General features: G+C 39.6%; 3 protein-coding genes and 2 long non-coding RNA genes across 12 annotated transcripts; 3 read left to right on the forward strand and 2 right to left on the reverse strand.

The window, feature by feature from the left end:
- Window positions 1-1,256: 1,256 nt before the first annotated feature.
- LOC107268386 lies at window positions 1,257-3,675 on the reverse strand. The gene is made up of 4 exons (XR_001537820.2): window positions 3,482-3,675; window positions 2,856-3,355; window positions 2,148-2,265; window positions 1,257-1,889 (listed from the first exon to the last, which is right to left on the reverse strand). It is a non-coding gene; the product is annotated as an uncharacterized LOC107268386 (long non-coding RNA).
- Window positions 3,676-4,380: 705 nt separating this feature from the next.
- LOC107268381 lies at window positions 4,381-7,282 on the forward strand. Its single transcript, XR_001537818.2, has 4 exons — window positions 4,381-5,691; window positions 5,767-6,250; window positions 6,335-6,526; window positions 6,597-7,282. It is a non-coding gene; the product is annotated as an uncharacterized LOC107268381 (long non-coding RNA).
- A 978-nt stretch (window positions 7,283-8,260) lies between these two features.
- On the forward strand, window positions 8,261-15,323 carry LOC107268418 (homeobox protein GBX-2). Of its 2 annotated transcripts, XM_015741174.2 has the most exons (5): window positions 8,261-8,405; window positions 8,497-9,218; window positions 9,327-9,614; window positions 13,836-14,426; window positions 14,652-15,323. In XM_015741174.2, the coding sequence occupies exons 2-5, from the start codon at window positions 8,960-8,962 to the stop codon at window positions 14,675-14,677; spliced, it is 1,164 nt and encodes a 387-aa protein (XP_015596660.1). In that variant the 5' UTR covers window positions 8,261-8,405; window positions 8,497-8,959; the 3' UTR covers window positions 14,678-15,323. The 2 variants fall into 2 exon arrangements, with proteins under 2 accessions (XP_015596660.1, XP_015596659.1); XM_015741173.2 differs by having other exon boundaries at window positions 8,261-9,218.
- Window positions 10,226-14,408, reverse strand: LOC112494466. Its single transcript, XM_025085709.1, has 5 exons — window positions 14,274-14,408; window positions 14,026-14,189; window positions 11,638-11,736; window positions 11,347-11,521; window positions 10,226-11,040 (listed from the first exon to the last, which is right to left on the reverse strand). Exons 2-5 carry the CDS (start codon window positions 14,038-14,040, stop codon window positions 10,940-10,942), a joined length of 390 nt encoding a protein of 129 aa, XP_024941477.1. The 5' UTR covers window positions 14,041-14,189; window positions 14,274-14,408; the 3' UTR covers window positions 10,226-10,939.
- Window positions 15,324-16,237: 914 nt separating the features above from the next.
- LOC107268380 lies at window positions 16,238-21,578 on the forward strand. Of its 7 annotated transcripts, none has more exons than XR_003059879.1 (9): window positions 16,474-16,612; window positions 16,763-16,859; window positions 16,947-17,121; window positions 17,251-17,449; window positions 18,078-18,194; window positions 18,683-19,046; window positions 19,265-19,317; window positions 19,396-19,598; window positions 20,441-21,578. XR_003059879.1 is itself a non-coding variant. In XM_025085708.1 (7 exons), exons 4-7 carry the CDS (start codon window positions 16,975-16,977, stop codon window positions 19,441-19,443), a joined length of 435 nt encoding a protein of 144 aa, XP_024941476.1. In that variant the 5' UTR covers window positions 16,238-16,396; window positions 16,542-16,612; window positions 16,763-16,859; window positions 16,947-16,974; the 3' UTR covers window positions 19,444-20,088. The 7 variants fall into 7 exon arrangements, 1 of the variants encoding a protein (XP_024941476.1); XR_003059878.1 differs by lacking the exon at window positions 20,441-21,578 and having other exon boundaries at window positions 18,683-18,772; window positions 18,878-19,046; window positions 19,396-20,088; XR_003059881.1 differs by lacking the exon at window positions 20,441-21,578 and having other exon boundaries at window positions 17,237-17,449; window positions 19,396-20,088.
- Window positions 21,579-22,164: the final 586 nt, after the last annotated feature.

A 22,164-nucleotide genomic window follows, 5' to 3' on the forward strand; every position in this document is an offset into this window, starting at 1 on the left:
AAGCAGTCGATTGACAATAGCCAAATCCGAGAACTAATCATTCTGATTGGTCGAGAGCCTTATAACCGATAACTCTTCTAGCTCCTTCGAGTCGTGCTTTTAAACCAAATCGAGAGCGTTCCTTAACAAATTGGTACGTATCTCCTGGAGATTCTCCACGGCCGCTTCCCCAGGGCATCGGGTGACAGCTGGGCACCACATCCTTAACTCGGGCAGGAGGTTCCTCTCCTGCCCTTAACCGTATCAAAACTTCCTCCGCCTGCTAGTCGTGCTTTTAAACCAAATCGAGAGCGTTCCTTAACAAATTGGTACGTATCTCCTGGAGATTCTCCACGGCCGCTTCCCCAGGGCATCGGGTGACAGCTGGGCACCACATCCTTAACTCGGGCAGGAGGTTCCTCTCCTGCCCTTAACCGTATCAAAACTACCTCCGCTCGCTCTACAGCCCTTTGCCCATCTCCAGCGGGGCGCCGCGTATCTCACCCGGGCTTCTGCCGGTCCGTGGAGACGTCTCCGTCGGGTACTCTTCTCTGCCGGGCAACTAGGTACGTCGAGACTATCTCCCCACGGCAGATTCGAGCACCTTGACCTCAACTAAACAATAACGAAATCTTACGAGAGCCTTGACATAACTATACGAATCAACCCGAGAGCGTAGCTTCTGAGCAGGGTGGCGACCCGAAGGGAACCAGAAATCGAGAACCGAATCAACCCGAGAGCGTAGTTTCTGAGCAGGGTGACGACCCGAAGGGAACCAGAAATCGAGAACGTTATCTGTACCGGTAACCGGAGCCGCCTTGGGACCGTGATTCGAAAAATCACGTCACAATATATATGTATATAAATATATAGTTACGCCCTGAGGCCTAATGATTTAATTATGACAATGAATATATTTTTGGCTAAGGCGATCGTTGCTCCTGTAAACAGACTGATCGAAAGGGGGTTGAAAATCCGCCCCTCGTGATCGCAGTAGGGGAATGAAATGGCAGTGAGAAACCACCCGTAAAATCCGAAGGGGAATTTAACTCTAAGTCCGACGGCGTAGAGATGACTCTGGGATGTGATTATGCTAATGAAGTTATTCTATTGTAACGCTGTTTACAACGATGCGCACATTAAAGCTATATACATATAAAGTCTAGAAAAGAATGGCGCCAATGAATGATCCTTAATAATTTTTATTCCGCGTAAAACAAGCAATTTGTATTATTGAAAATTAAAAAAAAAAATTTATTGAATAATCGAGAATTTCATAACAGGATACACAAAAATCAAGATGATTAATGAATAATTGATAAATATGATTTTTTTTCAATATAACTGCAATGAGATTACATATAATAATTTTTTTTATTATACAGCCTCGTACCTTCTTTTGGTATCTTTGTTCCTATTTTTCTAAGTCTTTCATTCTACGAACGATACCATGAAAGTGCATTAACAAACATAATTAATGTACTCGCAAAGTGTTTTCCTTTAGGGAATTATAATAACCGCGGACGTTTAGCAGACAAAGAAGTTTTCCTCGTTGGCGTCGCTTATTCTGCCGTCATGAGAAAAAAAAATGTCAGGTCGCCATTAACCAGCTGGGACAAAATGACGGTGAAAAAGATCGGTAAGAAAGTAAGATGTCGGCTATTAATACGGAAATTAATCTACCCCGACACCGGTGCCGCGGAGCGACTCTTCGTCAATTTGACATCCGGTTACGCCCACCGTTGACGTTCTACTACTCCGTGCTCTTCCTTCCTTGACGCAGTTCAAAAGCTTTACGCTTGGAATATGAAGAGATGCTCAAGAGTGCAGGAAAAAAAATCTTGTTTGGCGGACAAAATAAACTGACAGATTTCTTCTGGTTGGTATAAGAACAATATCCATGTGTGTGCCTATAAATATATATACATATATTAGACTTATCAAGATGTGTTTGATTAAAAATATAGAATTTTATCAATATTAAAAATCAACTACGCGTTTAGCATTTTTAAAAATAACAAATATCAATGTTTTTTTTTGCTAAACTACCGAAATTCAAGGAAACTGCACTAAGGGAAAAACCCTCTTTCACGGCTGGTTTACCCCTCAAGTCTCACTGGTATGACTTAACTCGTATTTAACTTTCAAATATATTTTATGCCTCTTACATTTTAATATTCCCCACCGTTTCGCCATATCCAACGTTGGTTCCTCTCGCCCCATAATTCTCGCCTGTACGACGCGATTCTCGCGAAAAGTATGATTTTTACGTGAAACTGCCATAATCTGTAAATTTCCAGAAAATTAGTATGAGATTTTTAAAAATTTCAGTATGACCAAAACATATATTACTCCGATACTGAATGTAGATATAATTATATATATTGTGCGATAAAAAAAGAAATAAAAATCACTGAGTATAATATACATATATATATATGTATATACGTGTGAATTCATGCTCGAATAGGCGTCGCATTTATGAGTGCAATGAAGCGCGAATAACGGGCGGACAGGATTATTTGTAGGAGTTTCCATGAAATCTGACATTTCTATAATTCTTTTGTGGATATGGGGTGGGTGGAGTGAATTCTGGCTGCTCGAAAAGAGGAAGAGAGAAAGAGACGAATAAGCACGTTATATGACAGGAGGAGACACAACCAGTCGACGCACCCCGACATTTCCCCGTATTTAAGGAGCAGAAGAGGATTCACTTCGCGACGGAAATACGTAATGCGAAACAGAGAAGTGTCGCTACCGTGTACGTTTTGGAATTCGCAATGGTCACCCTGGAAATCGTATCCTCGAATCTTCCAACAAATGTATAAATATATGTAAACACAAAGAAAAATAGTAATTAAAATTTTTTGTCTTACCTTGAAATGGTCCACACATGGAAGTGTGACGAAGTAACACAATTTTGTCAAGTTTAATAAAATGTTGACATTCGAAAATATAATTGGCTTTTTCTCCCCTATTTCCTAGGACGTCAGTCGGTGAACTTCAAAGAGTGTAGCAAACGCATTCGGATGCACAGGGCGCTTCAGCCCCTTACAACTTCAAGACGGACTTTACCAGATAATCTGGAGACTTCTCTCTCTTTCTTTCACTGCATCTTCACATACGATACTCCCTCGTGGTACTTCGTAAGGGGAGCAAGGGGGACAACAAGGAGAGCCCACGTAGCCGACATAAGGGGAGATAGCATTCTTCTAATTTGTCGGCTTTGCTTTGTCGGCTAATCAATTGCATTCGTAATTACCATACGTGGTGCATTTTTTAATGATACTGTACCCATAAATACCTTAAACGTACGTGTACGTGTTCGGGGTACACGTGAGTCTGTCTGTAGTAAAAATCCATTTTTTTGTTATTCCTGATAAAAAAATGAATATTTGAGTGATATCATTCATTGATTATTTACGTGAATTAGATACATTGAGCTTTGTAATTATTTTACGAGCATAACCTGCGAGATATAGTTCGCTTAATTTGTACATACCGGATTTTCAATGTCTTTGTCGGCATCCTGATTTACCGTTCTTGATTAACATGCCGTTTTACACAGCCGTCGTGGAATTTCGGATGGGCCTTTTGACGGAAGCCTTTGCGGCGGAAGTACGACACGCTTCGTCGCTTTCCTTTCGATCTTCTGAAACTTTGAGGGTTAGCTTTTAGTTGTGCTTCTACGCGAGACTGTATATTTAACCTGTAATCAGGTCTGTCATTCGAAAATTACATCTGAAGTTTGCGGTGTCTTCCGACAGATGGGAGTCGAATCGCTCCTGTTAAACTGCCGGCGAGTTTAAATCAAGTTAATTGTCCTCGACTTATACCGACGCTATCTTTGGACGAGTTTACAACGTTATACATACGCGTAAACGAAATGGGACGTATTTTCAATTGTGCGTGAAATGAAGGCGACGATGCGTGCCCTAAGAAATGCCTATGCTTGCGTGCGTGAGTGAGGAACGACTTTGGAAGTGAAAGAAAGAAAGACATAGGAAAGGAAGATAAGGAGACACGTTGAGAAACAAGAAAGAATCTACGAGATGTTTTGAGGTTAGAGTTATGTACTGACGTATAGCAACCAGAAGGGACTAAAGGATTTGGTACGATGGACTTTGCTCTTTTAAAGAGGAAATAAAATAAGGCAAGAATAATCTCGTAATTAACCATATCATTTACTTGTTTTCGTTTACCTTAAGTCTTTCATATGGTGAGTCAACGGAAACAAATTAGTCGAATTTAAAGGGATACGAAGTTACGACTTTTGAGAAAAATAATACAAAAGCTGTTTCCCCCTTTATTTTGTAAAATGATAAATTAGAAACACGTATATAACCGTTGTTGAAAATTATCGTAGAAAGGGGTTCTTAACTTTAACCAAGTATACAATTTTCGTAATTTCACACTGTGTACTAGGCATAAAGGGAATTCTAGTAATTTGTTTATCCATAGTAAGAATCGCGTGCTGACAACATGTGATACGTGAAAGTCTGCTACGATACTATCCCACATTTATAATTCCTGTGAAAATCACCGTGACTACTAACCGACAGTATTATACCCCTTACTACCATTGGCATATACACGTCGATTTCCACTTGAGTAATTTATTCCAACGACTCAGCGAACCTCGGTTAATCCATTACGTGGTAACAAACGTCCATCTTTGTTTCATACGCCCACCAATTTGCCAACCATCAATTTTGCTAGAACGCGCGCGTACTCCTCTCCCTACTGTTCACATTTCTCACCAGTAAAGCTTACTCATGCGCGTGTTTGACACGCACATAAGCATTACGCACAAAGCGTTGTTTTATATAAAAACAAAAAAATTACTACTAAGTCAGGTCTTAAAGAGCACAAAGTGTGTACCCCTCAAAGATACCAACGACTACCCAGGATTCCTTACAACGTGTTAAATACCCCTTTTACTTTTTTTTTTCCTTTTCTTGACTTTCATGAGAATCAAGAGAGCTCGTGAAGTGTCATCAATTAGTCGCTCTTAAAATGTTCAGAATCTTCTCGACCACCCGTACTCGAGTAATTCTCAAAGCACCGTGGTCCAACGTTGCCATCGCGTAAGGGGGTGCACCGATCCGGTAAAGAGGGTGGCCGGTATCCCTGGTACCGACGAACGTAAAACGTCACTCTCCTCGGCCCATAAAACAGGAGGCAATTAAAAGGGATGCCTTTTCGAAAAATAAAAAAAATAAGCGGCCCGGTTAAAAGTGTCGAGGGTTTCCCGTTCACACGTGCGTAACCGAGCCGCGGACGCGCAACGACGCCTTTTACATGAAAAACAAAGAATCCTCAGAGGGGTGAAGCCGAAGTGCGAGAAATAGAGAAGAGCAAGAGCAAATGGAAAAAAGAGAAGAGAGAGAGAGAGAGAAAACAGAGTGACTGAGAGTTCAAGAGAGACGGATAGTAGATAAAGGAATGACGCGAGGACTCGAAACTCTGACAAGATTTAAAGCCGTCTGAGCATCCGTGCATCGGGACGCCGACGTCCACGCTTTGCTGGACGACTCCAAGTGGGCGTTTATCCTGGGGATGGGGTTACGACACCGGACGCGAAATGGCCTGTCTAATTTGTTAGCAACTCCTCGCGGGTTCGCTACACTAACCTCCATTAGGATGGCCCTTGCGCTTTTGCTTCGAAGACCAAAAAGTCCCTCACCTGATTCAGACCAATATGACGTGGCGGTTGAGTATCTTGAAAAATTGTCTTTTCCTGTGCTATAAAAAAAAACATTGTAAAAAATAAAAATTTTTTTTTAGGTTACTAATGGTCGCAGACGATAACTCTCTAGGAACAAGGATATAAAGTATCCATAGTACTTGAAGAGTGGTTTATACCAATTCCAAAAATGAGCAGGGAGGACCAGTGGCTTTTACAACGTGTTAAGAAGAGTCTACGTAGAAGAAAGAAAAGGAGGACCAAGAGTTTTCCTCTCCGAGCACGAAGAGGGTGTATCTTGAGTTTCGCGTGTAAATATAGCGGCGCGGTATTTCAAAGAGACACTTTGTATCGGTAAGGCAAGCACAGTACCAGCCATAAGATCAGGGGTCTATGGAGTGTCGTTAAAAAGCTCGCCACGATACACCGGTTTCTACGTTTACGATCCTCACCGGTCTTCCACGTCTCATAAAGCCCCGAAATGCTACAAGATTTTTGACCACGTTTCCTAAGTAGTGCTCTGGACGTGACCTCTGTCCTGGAACAGGATGATGGCTCATTTCCAAGGAGGCGACAATATATTATGTATATACATATATATATAGACATTATTCCTTATATTCCACGACTGTTCTATTACGTTAACAATCTATATATTTTTTTTTCCAGCATCCAAAATGGTACTGTCACTATCAAACCCACTGCCAAATCTCCGCCCTGTCGTTTGACAGTTACCAGCGGAAATAGTACAAGGAATTCAATCATATAAGGAATATATATATAATATTCTAGCTGATATGGGAAAATTCGCAGAAAAAATAAGAAGAAAATACAAGGAGAATAATATGATAAGGTTAAAAGGTATTGAATATCTTTCTTATTTCTTTAATATATTTATAGTCTGTCATCGCGGCTTCTCTTTGTCTTGCAGAAGCTCGCTAGACATCTCAATTGCCCAATGAAGATTCCTGGCTTCGCGCCCCGTGGCTACTGTACGTTTAACTTTAGCCTAACTAAAAGGGCCCAATTAAAGCGGATCGTTAACGAGCGTCAAAATATCATTAGCAAGGCTGATTAGTCACTGAACGAACCTAATTACCCAATGAGGATCCTCGCATTATTGATTAATACTCCAGCCAATTAAATCCTTAAATACTAAATTCGTTCTACCGTCAAATTATAATAACTGTCAACTTACGTAATACCACTATTACTATACACATAGAATATAGAAGTTTCTTATAATCCATAGCGTCTTGTCGATAAATAATACATAATTAACAATTCGTCAATTAACGGTACTAAAAATGCTTTTATTATACTTGTTTACGACTTTCACACGATTTGCCTCAATATTCACGTGTATATCTATATATACTGAAATTTAACTGAACGTATCTTCGCGTGGTTTCACCCATTGTCAATTCTCATGTCGTGTCAGAATTAATCGGAATGCCTTTGCAGCGCATGAGAAATTGGACTTTCTGTTACGGACTCTTAAGGAGAGTCGTGAATACCTTAAAGTTTGATTAAGGATGAAGTAGGAAAAAAATAATTTTACAATTTTATTACATGGGCATGAGGATCGTTAGTATCTTGAGAACAGGAAGAATCCAAATTGCTTTCTATTTTTTGTACAACTCAAATTACACGTATTGGACGGGTGGGGGGGTGGATGTAAGAAAGTAATTATGACATGCTGCTGACAGAAGTACTAGCGTTAACGAGGCTTTGTTACTCGTCAGTTACCTTTTTTTTTTCTTTTAAAAAATTTAACCAAGGTGGTCTGTGCACCGATGTATTTTTAACGTTTAATGAGTCGCGAAAACGAGGCTCCTATGGGCAACGTGTTTCCCATTATCTTGCCACTCGCTATTATCCTCGTTCTCCAACAGGAAATCATGATGTCCCTGACAACATAGGAACGATCGCAAGCTAAATGCTAAATGAGTCCTGGTTCATTTTACGGTAGTCTAATCTGTATTTAATAAGGGGGTCTGTTTTGTTTAGTGCATTCATATATGAAGTGCATACGTCACATGGAAGCTGGCAAATACTTAGTCTGGTATTAGGCACTATACAATGCTAATAGATATACATCTATATCTTGTATATCGATAAAGCGAATGGATTCGAATTTGTATATTTTTAAGTAAAAAAAAATTATTTATTAAATAATGAGGAGTTAATTGTATAATTGGGGAAAAATATTTTTAAATATATTATTAATGGGTGGGTAATCGATACTTGGTTACTGTACTGTGTATAGTTGCGATTCCCCTTTTTGTCCCTGGGGAATAAATCCCGGATGGTCTGCCAGAATGGGTACCCAAGTGTTTTGCGTGGTGAATCAGGAATCGCATCAGAGAAAAGTGGCGCGAGTCCCTAGCGATTCTATTGTGCCTAATTGCGGCCGAGCGAGCATCGACAATTGCGAGCTGGCAACGCTTGCTTGACGAGCCAGGGAACCAAGATGGCGCAGAGCGTGATGGGTGGTACCAGGTGACGTCATTGGTTCGCACGTAGCCAATGGAAGTGACGGGTGCGTTAGGGAGGTCACGCCTCTTCCGGAACAAGTAAGGGAGTCCTGATTTAAAAGCTCGAACAGTTCGCCGTGGACTCGTGCGGGGTACGGACGATTATTTTATTCCGTTCTGAGTAATGATTTCTTGTTGGACATTATCATTGTTGGTATTGTGTATCGTCAGACCGTGACTATTGGTGTCGTAAAGTTTTCTGGGTACTTTATGAATTTTGTGATTTATGAAATATGTTTTTTAAAAGATACTGCATTTAAATTTTGTGGACCATATGTGGATTGTGTTTTTCAGATTTTCTATTTTTTTTTACGAATAAACTGTTTATTCCGAGAACTCAATGATTTTTTACGTGGGCGAAGAGAGAGCAGGATGTTGACTCACGGCTATTATTACGTGGATTTGGGTATAGGAGTCTAGAACGACCGGAGCATAAATTTCGTCAGGAGAGATTAAATGTGATTTCGAGAAAGTTTGAAAAATTATGAAATTTTCATGTGGATATGGATATTTTGAAAATTTACATTTAACACGTGACCGTGAAGTTGAATGATTGGTGGTTGTGAAATGTGATAAGTACCAGAAATACAATAGAAAGTGTAAGAATACTTGTTTTCGTGCTCAAGAAATACAATCGAAATTGAACGAGCTCGACGATTGTCTAAAAAAAAATAAAGCATGAGCAAAGAAAAAAAATAAATGTTACAAATTACACCAAATCCAATCGGCGAATATATGAAAAGTTAAAGAAAAACAAATGGATTCACCGGTGGAAGAAACTGAACTGGACGTGGGTTCCGCAAGCGACGAGATCGAATCCGTCGAGTCGCGAATAAGACCTGCTCCAAAGCCATTCACCATAGAAAGTCTCATAGGAAACCGTGGACAGACCGGAAGTGCTTCGCGTAATGCACGCGAAGACGAAAGAAGATTCGGAAGCAACGAAGATCTGGACCGCGAGAAAGAACTTCTGTATCAACAACACTGCCTTGCGACGGCTACCAGTGCGTTGCCAGGTTAGTAGGATTAAAAAAAAAAATTCCATATAATAATACCAGACAAGCTCAAAAAAATATTCCCCAAAAATATCTTAACCTAAATTTCCCCAACAATTTTTTTTTCAGGTTTTGGAATGCCCCTGGGTCTTTACAGTGCGTGGTTACCAATGCGAATGTACGGCGGAAGTGCGACCGGAAGTGCAATCTTACCGCCACACTTGTCAGCAAGTTTTCCCTCTCACCAGAATCATCAAAATCAATTATCAAGCTTGAACCTAAACCTCAATCATCTCCAAGGCTCAGCCTATCCTGGTCAACACAGTAATCAACCAGGAACTAACCTAACAGACAGCGAGGATGACAGAAGTCTATCACCGGTATCACCAGTTCATGATTTGTCAAAGTCCCAACACGGTAAGTCCCAAAAATCTAAAAATAAATACCACTAATTAATAACCACTGATTATATCGTTTCATCGATAACTCCTCAGTAATTATTAACCAAACGTCAAAATGATATTCCACAATAAGTAAGGAATTGGAATTGGCCCCTAGACGCTTCCTTCTGGTAATTTCAATCGATTGTAATTAAAATGCTATTATGGCTTGGCGCCTAAGTATCCGGGGCGTAAGTCTTCGTCGCAACGAATTCACGACCGCCCACTGTATGCGTCGTTCATTCGAATTACGTCTAATTAATATACACGGTACTCGGTTGCACACGGTTAATTTTCATATAGCCTGTCATTATATTGTCGAGGCGTTTTTAACAGGCATGAAACATAATATACAGGTATAAGGATCCATATAGGATATATGCCTGAATGCATTATATATTATGATGTCTCATTTGACACCATATTGCGTGAGAGCATTTCACGTCGTTTCTCGTTTCGTGCTCAGCATCCTGCATTCTCCTAACTGATTCGACAGACCCATTTAGGATACATGGCTGGCATTATGCTTTGTTCACACGTCGCCGAACGATGATGTACCGATCGTTCGTGACCTCGTGATTGCAGCCACCTTAGTAGACATCTTGAACCTATCCGGGCTCTTCTTTGGCACTGATCTTTGTTTGTTATATTGATATTTTTATTTACTTATTTTCAATGTTCATTCAGTCTTACTAATGTTCCAAAATTTTTGGTCTAATTTTTTATAAGATTTCTCCAGGGTTGTTATATACAAAAATTTCCAATGTTTGAGGAAGTAATTGATTTTTCATTGGGTCTATGCTAATTATTTATAGGCAAAATTGATTGGTTCGTTTAATTGGATGGATTGGACTGGATTTACAGTTCAATTTATTCTGACAGATATTAATTAGTGGACAGACTGTTTAACGGGCTTGTTATATATTATTTAGAGTTTGTTGATTTTTTTTTAAAAAATTAGACTTCCGCCTTGATTATCGCCATATTGGAATCGCGGTGCGACGCGCGGTGGCCGAAATTCTGAACAAGCCGTTGCGTGCGACAGGACTCGAGACAGTAAAAAATGAAAGAGTCGAATAAAAAGTCGAATAAATGGCGGATGAATGAGAATAAGAAAGAAGCAGAAGGTGGCAGACGTCTTTTGAATGCTGAACGTGATGCCGTTTAATGTTTGCAATGACATCGTGTCCGTCGATGAGGAACAGTAGATGCATATTCTGCGGTAGACGCCAATTGTGATTCGAATAAACAATGTATTGGCACCAATCACAGAGTTCTGCGATCGTTTGACATTTCACATTGCTAAATAATGGCTTCTTGTAGTAGCAGAGCAGTATGGTGACGCTTTCGCAAGGTCCATCTTCTTGTAGAACAGTGAAAATCCATAAGGTAAAAAATGTGATCTGCAAAAACGTAACAAATTTTTGTATAAATAGTCAAAATAATATTTCTCATATACTACCATAACAAATGTACAATTTAATACCATATACAAGGCATCAAACTTCATATATATATTTGCCTAATGTATGCTTCGATCTTTGATATCGCGAGGAAAGTCAAAAATAATTGTACTTGCGAAATTCTATTTTTAATCTCATATACCAGAATTAATAGGAATCGAATCCTTCATGGATAACTAATGCAAAACCTGTCTGTATAGAGAAACGTCAGACCATAAGCGATGCTACTGTATTTTAATTGCTTGCCGGTCAAGTGGCTCCCATGACTAAAGATACGCCCTGGGAATTCATAAAGACCCCTAGGTTTTCGAATTTCGGAATGCGGGCTTCGTGCGAGTTTCTGATTCTTCGTTAAATCCACCATAGAATGCCCAATGACATCCAGTAGCACTTTTTTCCTCATAAACATCGAAGTCACCAACTGAAAAAGTGACAACATACAATTACCATAGAACATTTACGAACACTGATTGGATTTTAATTAATCAATTAATAATTAACTTGCTATCTTGAATCGTCGACTTAAATCCAGCTTACAAATTTGATAGTGTTCTCAGAAATAATAATTTGCACAGTTCCAAGAGAAATCCAGTATAACTCAGGTACGAAGTGCGACGGTGCACCAGGCTCCTTGGTCTGAAACAAGAAAAACAAGAACAGTAAGGAGGGATTCGAGTCTGTATAGAGTAAAAGAGCAAAGCTGGATGAAGAAGAAGAGACGTGAAGAAGAATCAGAAAAAGAAGCTAAGAAGGGACTATAAAGCAACAGTACTCGAAACTTGTAGCTGCGATCACGTATTTCTGAGGCGACGGAGTGAATGGACGATCGTGATGTCCACAACCGACCACTTATTGATGTCTTGCCGACCGCGCGATTTTGTATGCAGCACGAAAATCATTCTTAGAATCTATCAGTCATTTATGATATACCATGCGCTAACTACTTGATACGAAACAGCTTAGCGCTAACTGACCAAACTCTCTTCTTGGAGATAATCGTTCCTTTATCGATCACCTCGTAATGAGTATCGACGAGTTACCTGGTGGACTTGTTAATTACCGTGCCTATATTGATGAAGTAATTACACTTTGTACGTAGATGGATTCTTACAATATATATATACACTGTATTCCAGTAGGGTGTGAATCATTAGAAAAAAACTAGATCAAGAAAACAAGAACCGAAATTTCTCACTTATAACATAGATGCCGAATGATTATGTAAGAGGCGGGACAATGGAATCGTTGGATTTGGAGACTCTTGTGTGTATGCAATGAAAACTGAAAAATGTCCTGTTTTTATGGAAATTCAAGAGGCAGTTTGCGAACTGTGTTTTCCTCCACCCAAGTAATTTTGAAAGCCAGCGCTTTTTTTTTTACCCCAACTCAGTGACCCTAGTTCCTTGCACTTTTTCCAGCTCGTGTGTTTTATTCATTGAACCTGGACCCTGTGATTTCTACACGATATGGGAGGATCATTATATACACATAGTTTGGTATAGTCACCCTAAAAGAAAGACTCTTCTTTCTACACCGATCGATAGTTCATGAATTTTGTAGATTTATTTTTTGTCAGTGACAGGTTAAATTCTAGTTAACTCGCAGTCTTTGAATGGAGGTGCGCTTGGCGGTAAATTCAAAATATTTCGCGGTACTGCGAATCAATCCTGAATATATGCGGTCGACAAGTAATTTGCACGGGATCATTCCCAGGATTACAATCATACTGTTACACGCTCTAGTAACTCAAGGAATTGTCCTGACCGCAAATAAAATTGCATAAGAGGATATAACGACAAAAAAGACAAAAGACGTCATGAAAGTCTCCATAGAGTTCGCAGTCCGTGAAATCTCTTTTATTATAGCTTGTAGCTAAAAAGACGTGGGCTCAGATAGAAGGTTTATGTCTTCGCATAAATCTTTTACGCGCGGTTATTTGTACACTTATGGCGATACACGGCAAAGAATTAAGTAGAAAATCTGTTAATGCTTACTGACTTAGAAAACCGAGTGACTTCCTATGGTTGGCTATTATAAACGAATTATACGGTCTGTCATTATCCGTTATGGCCTTGAATGTCTGATTAAGGGTCGCATAGAGGTACAATTATAAGATCCGGACAATTGCAGCTAAATTAGGCGAAGTGTTGATCGCGTATGAAATATTTAAATGAAAATTCCGTGCACAAAAGTATTATCGCAGACGGTTTAATCGATACCTAACAAGTCATTGGTATTCGATATGATCGATATAACGTTTTAAAATATTTTTCTTATTCGTTTCATGTCATTCTATTGATTTATATAATCGATACTTCATAAGCGTATTAAAGTGCTATCTGGATTTTCAAATGTCATATGCATTCAGTTGTATCGATCATGTCCTGGACTCAGGTTAAACTCTATTCGCATTCTGGTCTTTACGGCGCATAGATAGGGACTGGCCATTGCACACAGCGAGTCTTTGTAAAATCGAATTCATTGAATTAATAAGAAGCTAAGGAGAAAGCAGTCTTTACAACCAGTCTTTATAAACCCAGGGTATCGCTGCACGGGAAGTACTTGTAATGTCACAGCGACTGACTTTAGATTCCCAATTTTCAAATCAATATCAAAGACTGCTGTTACCATTCCCAATATACTATGTCTTTCAAATCGTGTCTTAGCTTACTATTAGCCAAGGTACTGTCATTAAGTGATGATTAATTAACGATGAGTTTCATTTCTGTCTTCAGGTTCCGAAAGCGGTCGTGTCTCAGCCGAGAGTGAAGACGAGGGTGGCGGAAACGAAGGTGGTCAGAACACAGCCAGTTCCGGTTCTACAAATAATGCAAATAAAGCACGACGAAGAAGAACAGCCTTCACTTCGGAACAGCTTCTTGAATTAGAACGTGAATTTCATGCAAAGAAATATCTCAGTCTTACGGAAAGATCCCACATCGCCCACGCATTGAAGTTGTCTGAGGTCCAGGTGAAGATATGGTTCCAGAATAGACGAGCGAAGTGGAAGCGCGTTAAGGCTGGTTTAACCACTGGTGGTGCTGGTTCTGCTAACCGGCACTCTGGTGGTCAGCACTCGGGAACAGGACCTAGAATTGTTGTACCAATACCAGTTCATGTTAGTCGGCTGGCGGTGCGATCGCATCATCATCATTTGGAAAAATGTCCACAACCATCACCGTCTGCTGGCTTGAATCCTGGTTTGTCGGGTAGTCTTGGCAACGGTTTAAACGGACGCTTAACCACTGGCTTATCTGGTAACACTCAGTTGGGTAGTCTTGCTGGGCTCAGAGCATTTTCAGCACCTCAGCACAGTAGCACTTCCGGTAGGTAGCTGATTGCTTGACACCCCGACGAGCCTGTTGTTGTTTAGTGTACCTGGACAGCCTGAAAAATTCAGTTCTTCTATTTAATATGTTAACCGATAAGGTGTGTCGCGGACGGAATTTTGAAATGAATCGAAAAATCAGCGAAATTTTTGAGATTTTTTAAGAAGGAAGCTTCTTTTTTAACCAGGATGAAATAATTCTTTTTTTCTTTTTTTCTTCAAGAGAAAGAACTTGATTTGACGAACTAGAGGTTAATCCAGGCCTGTGTGTATCCTGAGGAGAATTAAGTCCATGAACAAAGGGTGAAACATGAATATATTCAGAGGCTGGTCGCACCCACGTTCTTACCCGTCCAGAAAAAAAAAGATTCATCTCGATAATCTCCTGTAAGCGGATTGGACGAGAAGCAATTTCAAAAGTGAACGAAGAAAATACCGATATCATGAAAACAATAACCGTATACATGCGTGATTATAGATTCAGTCACGCCTGTTTTACAAAATACTTTTCTTTTCGATATAAAACATTTTCTAATTTTGTACCACGTACGTATCGATATCATACGAACATGCTGTCGGATCAAACTGGGACAATAGAGATGCAGGACATTTTTCAGTAGAAATATCAAGAACTAGGTTAGACAAGAGTCGCATTTGTAAATAAAAAGAAAATAGTGAAAAAATCGAGGAAAGGGGTACGAAGGTAGATACTGTAATTTGTTAAATCATGCGGACTTAAAAAGAAGCCGAGGAGTGTTATATCTAATTATATATATATTAAGGATCTAATATATTGCTACTTATTACGTATTATATTCCACAAGCAAAAGGCATAGTATCTATACCATGCATCTATATGTATATACACCATGTATAAAAACGCAATAAAGCATGTTATTCGAAAAAAATTTCTCATTTAAAAAAATCCATACACTCCCCATCAAGAATCTTCTGCTCCTCTAGGACTTGAACGCGAGTGACATCAATAAATCTTATACACGAATAATGCTCAGGGTTTGAGGTTTCCCGAAGAATAGAAAACGAGGGCGTGAATAGATCTCGCTGTAGACACAGTAAATCCTCGCAAATCCCCCCAGGACAATATAGCTATTTTGACAATTTGTCCTGAAGATTGAAAAAGGCCGGGAGGTCCCTTTGCGTTCAGGCGTGTACCCTGACTTTTTGACTTTTTCTCCCATGGGGTTCCACGGGCTCCCATGGACCGACCTGGTGAACAGTATACCTACGTACTATAACCATCCAGAAGCAGGGTACAAACACGCTCACTATATTCCGTTTCAAAAGGACCCCAGGAAAACGACCTGAACTGACATAAGGCCGTAGCACCTCGTGGGCGTGACTCCATATGTTCTCTATATTCTCTTTATGTAACATATATGCATTCCGTCGACTGAAGCGGGTCTAATTCGTTCATAGGGAGGGATTCCCGTGCTGGTTAATTTGCCTTTTGCCAGCCAGGTGTTGCATTTGCAATGGAACCGCACGCCTAACCTAAAATTTGCTACAACAAATGGACTAAGAACGTTGAGTATTTTCGATGAATATTTACCTAGATATTTTGTATCTTCTACAAGCACAGAATCAATTAGATCGTATTAGTAATAACCATCCGTATATATAACTGTGTATTCGCATATACCCTGTGACATAATAGAAAATATAATGCATCATCGATCACGGGGTTAATGACTGGCAGTTACAGTATATAAAGCAGGAAGGACGTCGAGAATAGTTACGTATATAATGGCGGAGCAGTGCATTATGGTTAATACACGAAAGACCGCGGTCGTTTAGCTGGCGATCTCGGCAGTAACCGTTCCGCGAGGATAAATCATCGTAGTGCTCCTGCCACGCCCAAGAAGGAAAGGACAGGGCAGCAAATTCAACCCCCCAAAAAGTGCACCCCTAAAACAACTTACCCCTGTCATAGTTCCAACTTCCACCTAGGTACACTGAATTTTGCATACACGTACCACGCAGGCCCTTTTATATTACACTGATGTTACGTTTCGGCGTTCTAACCTCCAACTAGAAAATTTCCAACAAAATCTTCACTGACGTATGTGATCTGAGTGGTTTCTTAAATCTACAGGAAGTGGATAACCGACGTAGGCTTACGACCTAACCTATAACTGCTGTAGGAACATCATAAAGAGAATAATGGTAAGCCACGTGACGATTGTTGTTACTTTTCTACCCTGGAGAGAGTTTAGAAATAGGGCGCGTGTCCTTACAAGCTTCGGGCTGGACTGTACGTATAGAAAATGATACACGCTGAAGGAATAATGACGTGTAGCAATGCATTCTATGTAGAGAAAAGACGGAAAATGCGGATCCGAGTCTCTTCCTGAGCAAAAGAATGATATTTACGGGATATTCTAAGTAACAATGAACTGACTTCGAGTCTGTGGTGAGTATAGTGTATTATGTAGGTATATTGCAGTATCTTTGTACGTGGCTGTAGTGATACTATCTATAATAATGTGTATACGCACAGGCCAAGAGAGCGGGAACTTCGGTGCACAATGGCCGACGGGCAATTTGTCATCGATGATTTGCAGTTCTGGTGCCTCCCTGTACTGATTCCTGGGGATTCCTTTCAACGTGAAATCTCGTGCCTTTTTCTACGTATCTCTTTGCTCCTCTGGTTCTATGAACTGTTTGCCTCTTTGGTGAGTTTTATTTGAATTTGTACATTTCTTGATATATTGATCTGTACAGCGGGGAATATAACCAAGCACACAGTGAACATATAGGTAGAGGATGTATATTTATAGAAGAGTACAGTTCACTTGCTTTAGGTTTCCTTCTAGAAGTGGAGTTTTCATAGTTCTGACACAAGGGTGAGGAAGTGCTGGAGGTTAGTTGCCAAAAGGCGACCCTTTCAATCGACGAGTAGCAGTTGGGCGTCCGGGGTCAGAGATTCGACGCGCTCTCGAACTGTTTGCGCAATTTCACGGCCACTTCAGGCAGATCGGGCAAATTGCTCAGATCATTGGGGTGAGTGTGGGAAAGGACTTAAATGTCACACCCGATTCTTTATGAGCAATCTTGATTTTTCTAGGGAATTTGGTATTATTAGTACCGTGGATGTTAATAATTTTAATGATATATGAAGCTTCAGTGATTTATCTATGCATATATTATATATGCCAGGTACTATGAATACGATTTGCTAAGAATAATTAATTTTTAATAATTTATTACGACTCTGATAAATTCATGACCTGTAAATTGAATCATGCAAGTAATAGTTGGGCAACGTTCCAGAGCAGTTTCGATCTCGCCTTCTGCAGTAAACTAAAAAAGATAAGAAAACGGAATAAGGTTTAATCTCAGGGGAAAAAAGTACAGTGTAAAAGAAGGTGTCTTAATCCACCACTCTCGCTATGTGTTACCCTTCCGGAAACCGGAACTCTTTTTCTCCCTAAATTCACCCTCCAAAGACCCTCAGTTCTCAACCTTAACTCACACTTGACATTTTTATCAATCCCATATAACCGTATACTGTATTTCCAATGACAATTAAATTTCTAGATTCTTTTATCCACAATGTCAAAGATTTCCCCAAATTCTTAAAATTTCGATTTTGAAAAATACAAACACCTAATAAAATAATCTTTCACAGACTCTCGTTGAGAACCGTCACTGCCACTAATCGCTGTCGTCGACTCCTAATTGAGAAAGAGGCGACCAGCAAGCAAGCAGATCTCAACTCTCAAGTCTGAGCCAAGTCTCGTAAGACGTAAGTAGGAGGCGAGGCTAAACCAGAACAGTTGCGGATAAGAAATAGAGAGACAGTGTGAGGTATAAAAGAGAGAGAGAAGATAGGGGACCAGAGAGATTTCACGTATAACGTAGGGAATCAGAAGAGGACCCTGGCTTTTCTCGTCCCATGGGAGACCCCAGGGTGTAATTGCTGCGGTAGGCGGCGCCGAGCAAAGCTTCATGCCAATGGGCGTGGCTCACTGATTACACCGCAGCGATACTGATATCGTCGCTACCCCTCGACCCAGGAACCAGAACTCATTCTAACCAGAAACCTAACCTAAAACCATCCCGAAGACCTTTAAGGGCACCACGAGCTATTGGGTCTCTTACTAATTCCTTACCACACTTGGTTGGAAGTGGGTAGCTGATATATAGAATTTAGAAAAGAATTAAGCTAAGTCCACTGTCATAAAACTTCATACACATTTTTATGTAACCATTTTTTTATATCTCTTTTTTTAGTAGTTTGATATCTTTTTTTTACTGTATCGACAATCCGCTGGACTCATGTGTGAAGGAATAACGATATATGGATGGTTCCACCCTTTCATGGTACTACAGACCTGAAATTGTCAGGCCCTTCTCTCAATTTCCCTTTATTTGACATTTAAATGCTCCTTTACGCGATTTCCGTTACAATTTCGGCCAATTCCTTAGACTGTCCGCCTCAGGGTATCCTCTGCTATTGGTCCACGCCCCGCTGACTGGACTGTTTTTTATTGCCGCGGTTCCAATGGGAGAAAAAGAGTTGTCCATCCAACTGATCCACGTACAATGGCATTGGCGATGACAATAGTTCTCAGTAGTGTAGACCAGGGTGTAGTAGGTAAGTGGTAACTCGTGGACAGTGACTTGAGTCAGCATCGCTTCAGGGTTTACGAATTGACCGTAGGATAAACATTTTTGCCTCTTTATCGTATTCTCTTCTCTGAAAAAATTGCCATTCATTTTATTAGGTATTTATCGTTAAACTTTCGTGAATTACCTGAGAGTATAGTACAATTCGTAGTTTCCTTTCTGAATATACAATGAGATTTATTTCAGGGAGTAAAATTTCACCTGTCATCCTATTAGATGGAAATAATTATCTGGACCATGTAAGATATTTATACATATATACAGACATATATATATATACACTGATCAATAACAATTTTATTTTCACTTTGTTACAGGGTTCTTCACACTATGGTCAAGTCCCTAAAAAATTACCAGAACATTAATTACAGTAGTATTCATACAACGCTATAGCTATATTGCTAAAAGGACTTTGAAAATTGGTATAATTTCATACCTTAAACTGTTTACGATGGAATTAAATGTAATTGTCAAGATTACACCAGGCGCATTACACCCCAGCGTTAATCACTATAACAAGGTAATGACAAGAGTACCTATAACGAGAAAATAATCACACATCACGTTGGAAATGCGAAAGAACGCTTAAAAGTATTCCACGTCCCGTTACGTAATGGTATCTCTGAATAATTTAATTGTAGGTAAGATCAATAAAAGTGCGATTATTTTCTTTTAAACTCGAAGAAGTCTTTTCCAAAATGATTTTCTGGCACGTATCAGGCACAAAACAGAGATACTGGAATCTAATGAAAAATTGTCGTTCGATCTCACGTCAAGCTAATTCGATATTAAATATTAATATAAGAAGAGCAAAGTTAAGCGCGTGTGATATGATATATTTATTCATAGATCCGATCGGAGCATCGGGTGGGCGTATCATCAATTTGCCAGGGCGGTCAGCCTCGACTTTAGTTTTTTATCTAGGATCGCGTTCCTAATGAAACTAGGTGACCAGGCAGAAATTCAAAGCGAGAGACAGAGAGAGAGAGAGAGAGAGAGAGAGAGAGAGAGAGAGAGATGTTGCGGCCGAGGGAGAGGGGGTGGTCCCAGGGTGTCGGCAACAGCTGTGAAATGTTTATGAAGGCCCGACTAATTTATCACACTCACACAGAGTTACCACGCGTGCTGACTTTATCACACTTGCGCCATGCTTATACACGAGGGAGAGGAATCGATACGCCGCTGATAGAGTTAATACTGGCTTCACGTATTTTCTTAAACGCAATGCGGGAGTTATATTGAAATTTACTATCAATCCACGTTATTTAAATGACGTCCTTCCATCTATACACAATGCATGCGTCGCAATGCACATTTCTTATTATTGTCAACCACGTGCAATTAAATGAATCTTTTATTTAGGTAGCTATATACATCGTGTATTTCGACTACCGTTTCATAAGTCAAACACCACGTTCTTTGGTGCGCCGACACCTAAAACACCGTCTGCATACCAAAACGGCCAACCGTAATGTCCGCCATGATTGCGACACACGTATCTTCTTTATTAACCTGCCGACCATTGAGAACGAAGAGTAAAGCAGATTTAACCAATTTTTATTGTGACAAATTTGTATCAATATTTTTTTTGGTAATATTTAAGTGTAAAAGATTCTCATAGAATATCAATATGCCGTGGATAAGGTTTTTTTGCAAAAGAAATAAATTATACCACAGGGACTGTGTATGGTTAAAATTGCAAACGTAACCCAGCCGAGGGTTGCATTATTTTATTAGTGGGTTTGCGGGCACGAGGCAATAATTCACGTTATTAATACGCCGTAACAGCGGACTGCTAATGGTACAAGGGTAGCATTTAAGGGTGAGCATTGAGGGTCTCCCCACTTTTGAATTACCACCTCATTTATATTTCACGTGTGAGTTAAGCGCGCGCTTCCTTCCCGACCCGAGGACAACTATTAATTTTTATATAAAAAATTTAATTCTCAACTATATCTGGTAATTGAAGGGCGCTCGATTAACCCTCAAATATAATTTATTTCTTGGCTATAAATACTGCAGTCCCCCTCCATTCTCGTTGCATATGATGAATTGTAACAGCTCAATGCAATTCTTACATAACTAATGTCGTTTTTCATCTAAAAATATGATGTATCTTGATAATTAATAAAAAAAAAAGTATCCATAGAATATTGTCGTTTCTTATAAAATCAAGTGAAATCTTCATCCTCCATTTTCACAGAGAGTGAATACGAAGGATTCCTCAGGAACGAAATGATGGGTGTGACCGGTCTCGATGGTATCGGGTGTTTGTTTAAATAATTGAATGCTTTGGGATGTGTATATCTTCAAGTCGGCATCTGAGCAGGCAATATGTATGATAATTTTTACATGCCCACACCTTATAATAGGTCTACTACAGTATACACAGTCGTATAGTCAGTATACGTTAACTGGTTAAGATCCAACGTATTTCCATCAGCTTGAATGCACGTTGTCCTCGTAAATTATTATATTAATGCGACGGAGGAGCTTTCATTGAAGAATTTCTACCACCCTTAATATAGCAACTGTAACAGATAGTAGACAGGTAATGGTGCAAATTATAGGTTAGTTTCTTATGCTCATTACTTGCTTTAGTGACATCTTTCGTTTTCTTCTAATATTTGTTCGATTAATTAAAAATCCATTGGGGCAATTATCATTATGTCTATTATTGAATTATCATTCATAATAAAGGTGACTTTAGCGTCTTGATACATGGACCAAATTCATTAACCCTACAATGGTAAGGCAACATTTTTGTATAGGTAAAATGTCGTTGTTGTCGTCATCTTACCGTTTTAAGGTTAAGTGTAATTCGTATGCGTTTAGGATATCGTTGGTGTCAAATTTGTCAGTTTTATCATTGAGCTAATGACTTACGACAGGAATTCCTTATTATTCTTTGACTCGTGCTTCCTCCATAGAATCTGACGACAGGACGGAGCATCATTAGTGTCAAGATTACCACCAAGTCTTGACGAATAAATAAGACTACATAAAAAATAAATGACTGAAAACAACGTGGAATTCGAAATTAAACGGTGCTTCGTAACGTGTATCGGAAACAATGCTACGGTTCA

Source organism: Cephus cinctus, unplaced genomic scaffold (assembly GCF_000341935.2).
Source record: "Cephus cinctus unplaced genomic scaffold, Ccin1 Ccin1_scaffold0542, whole genome shotgun sequence".
Classification (NCBI taxonomy): Eukaryota; Metazoa; Arthropoda; class Insecta; order Hymenoptera; family Cephidae; genus Cephus; species Cephus cinctus.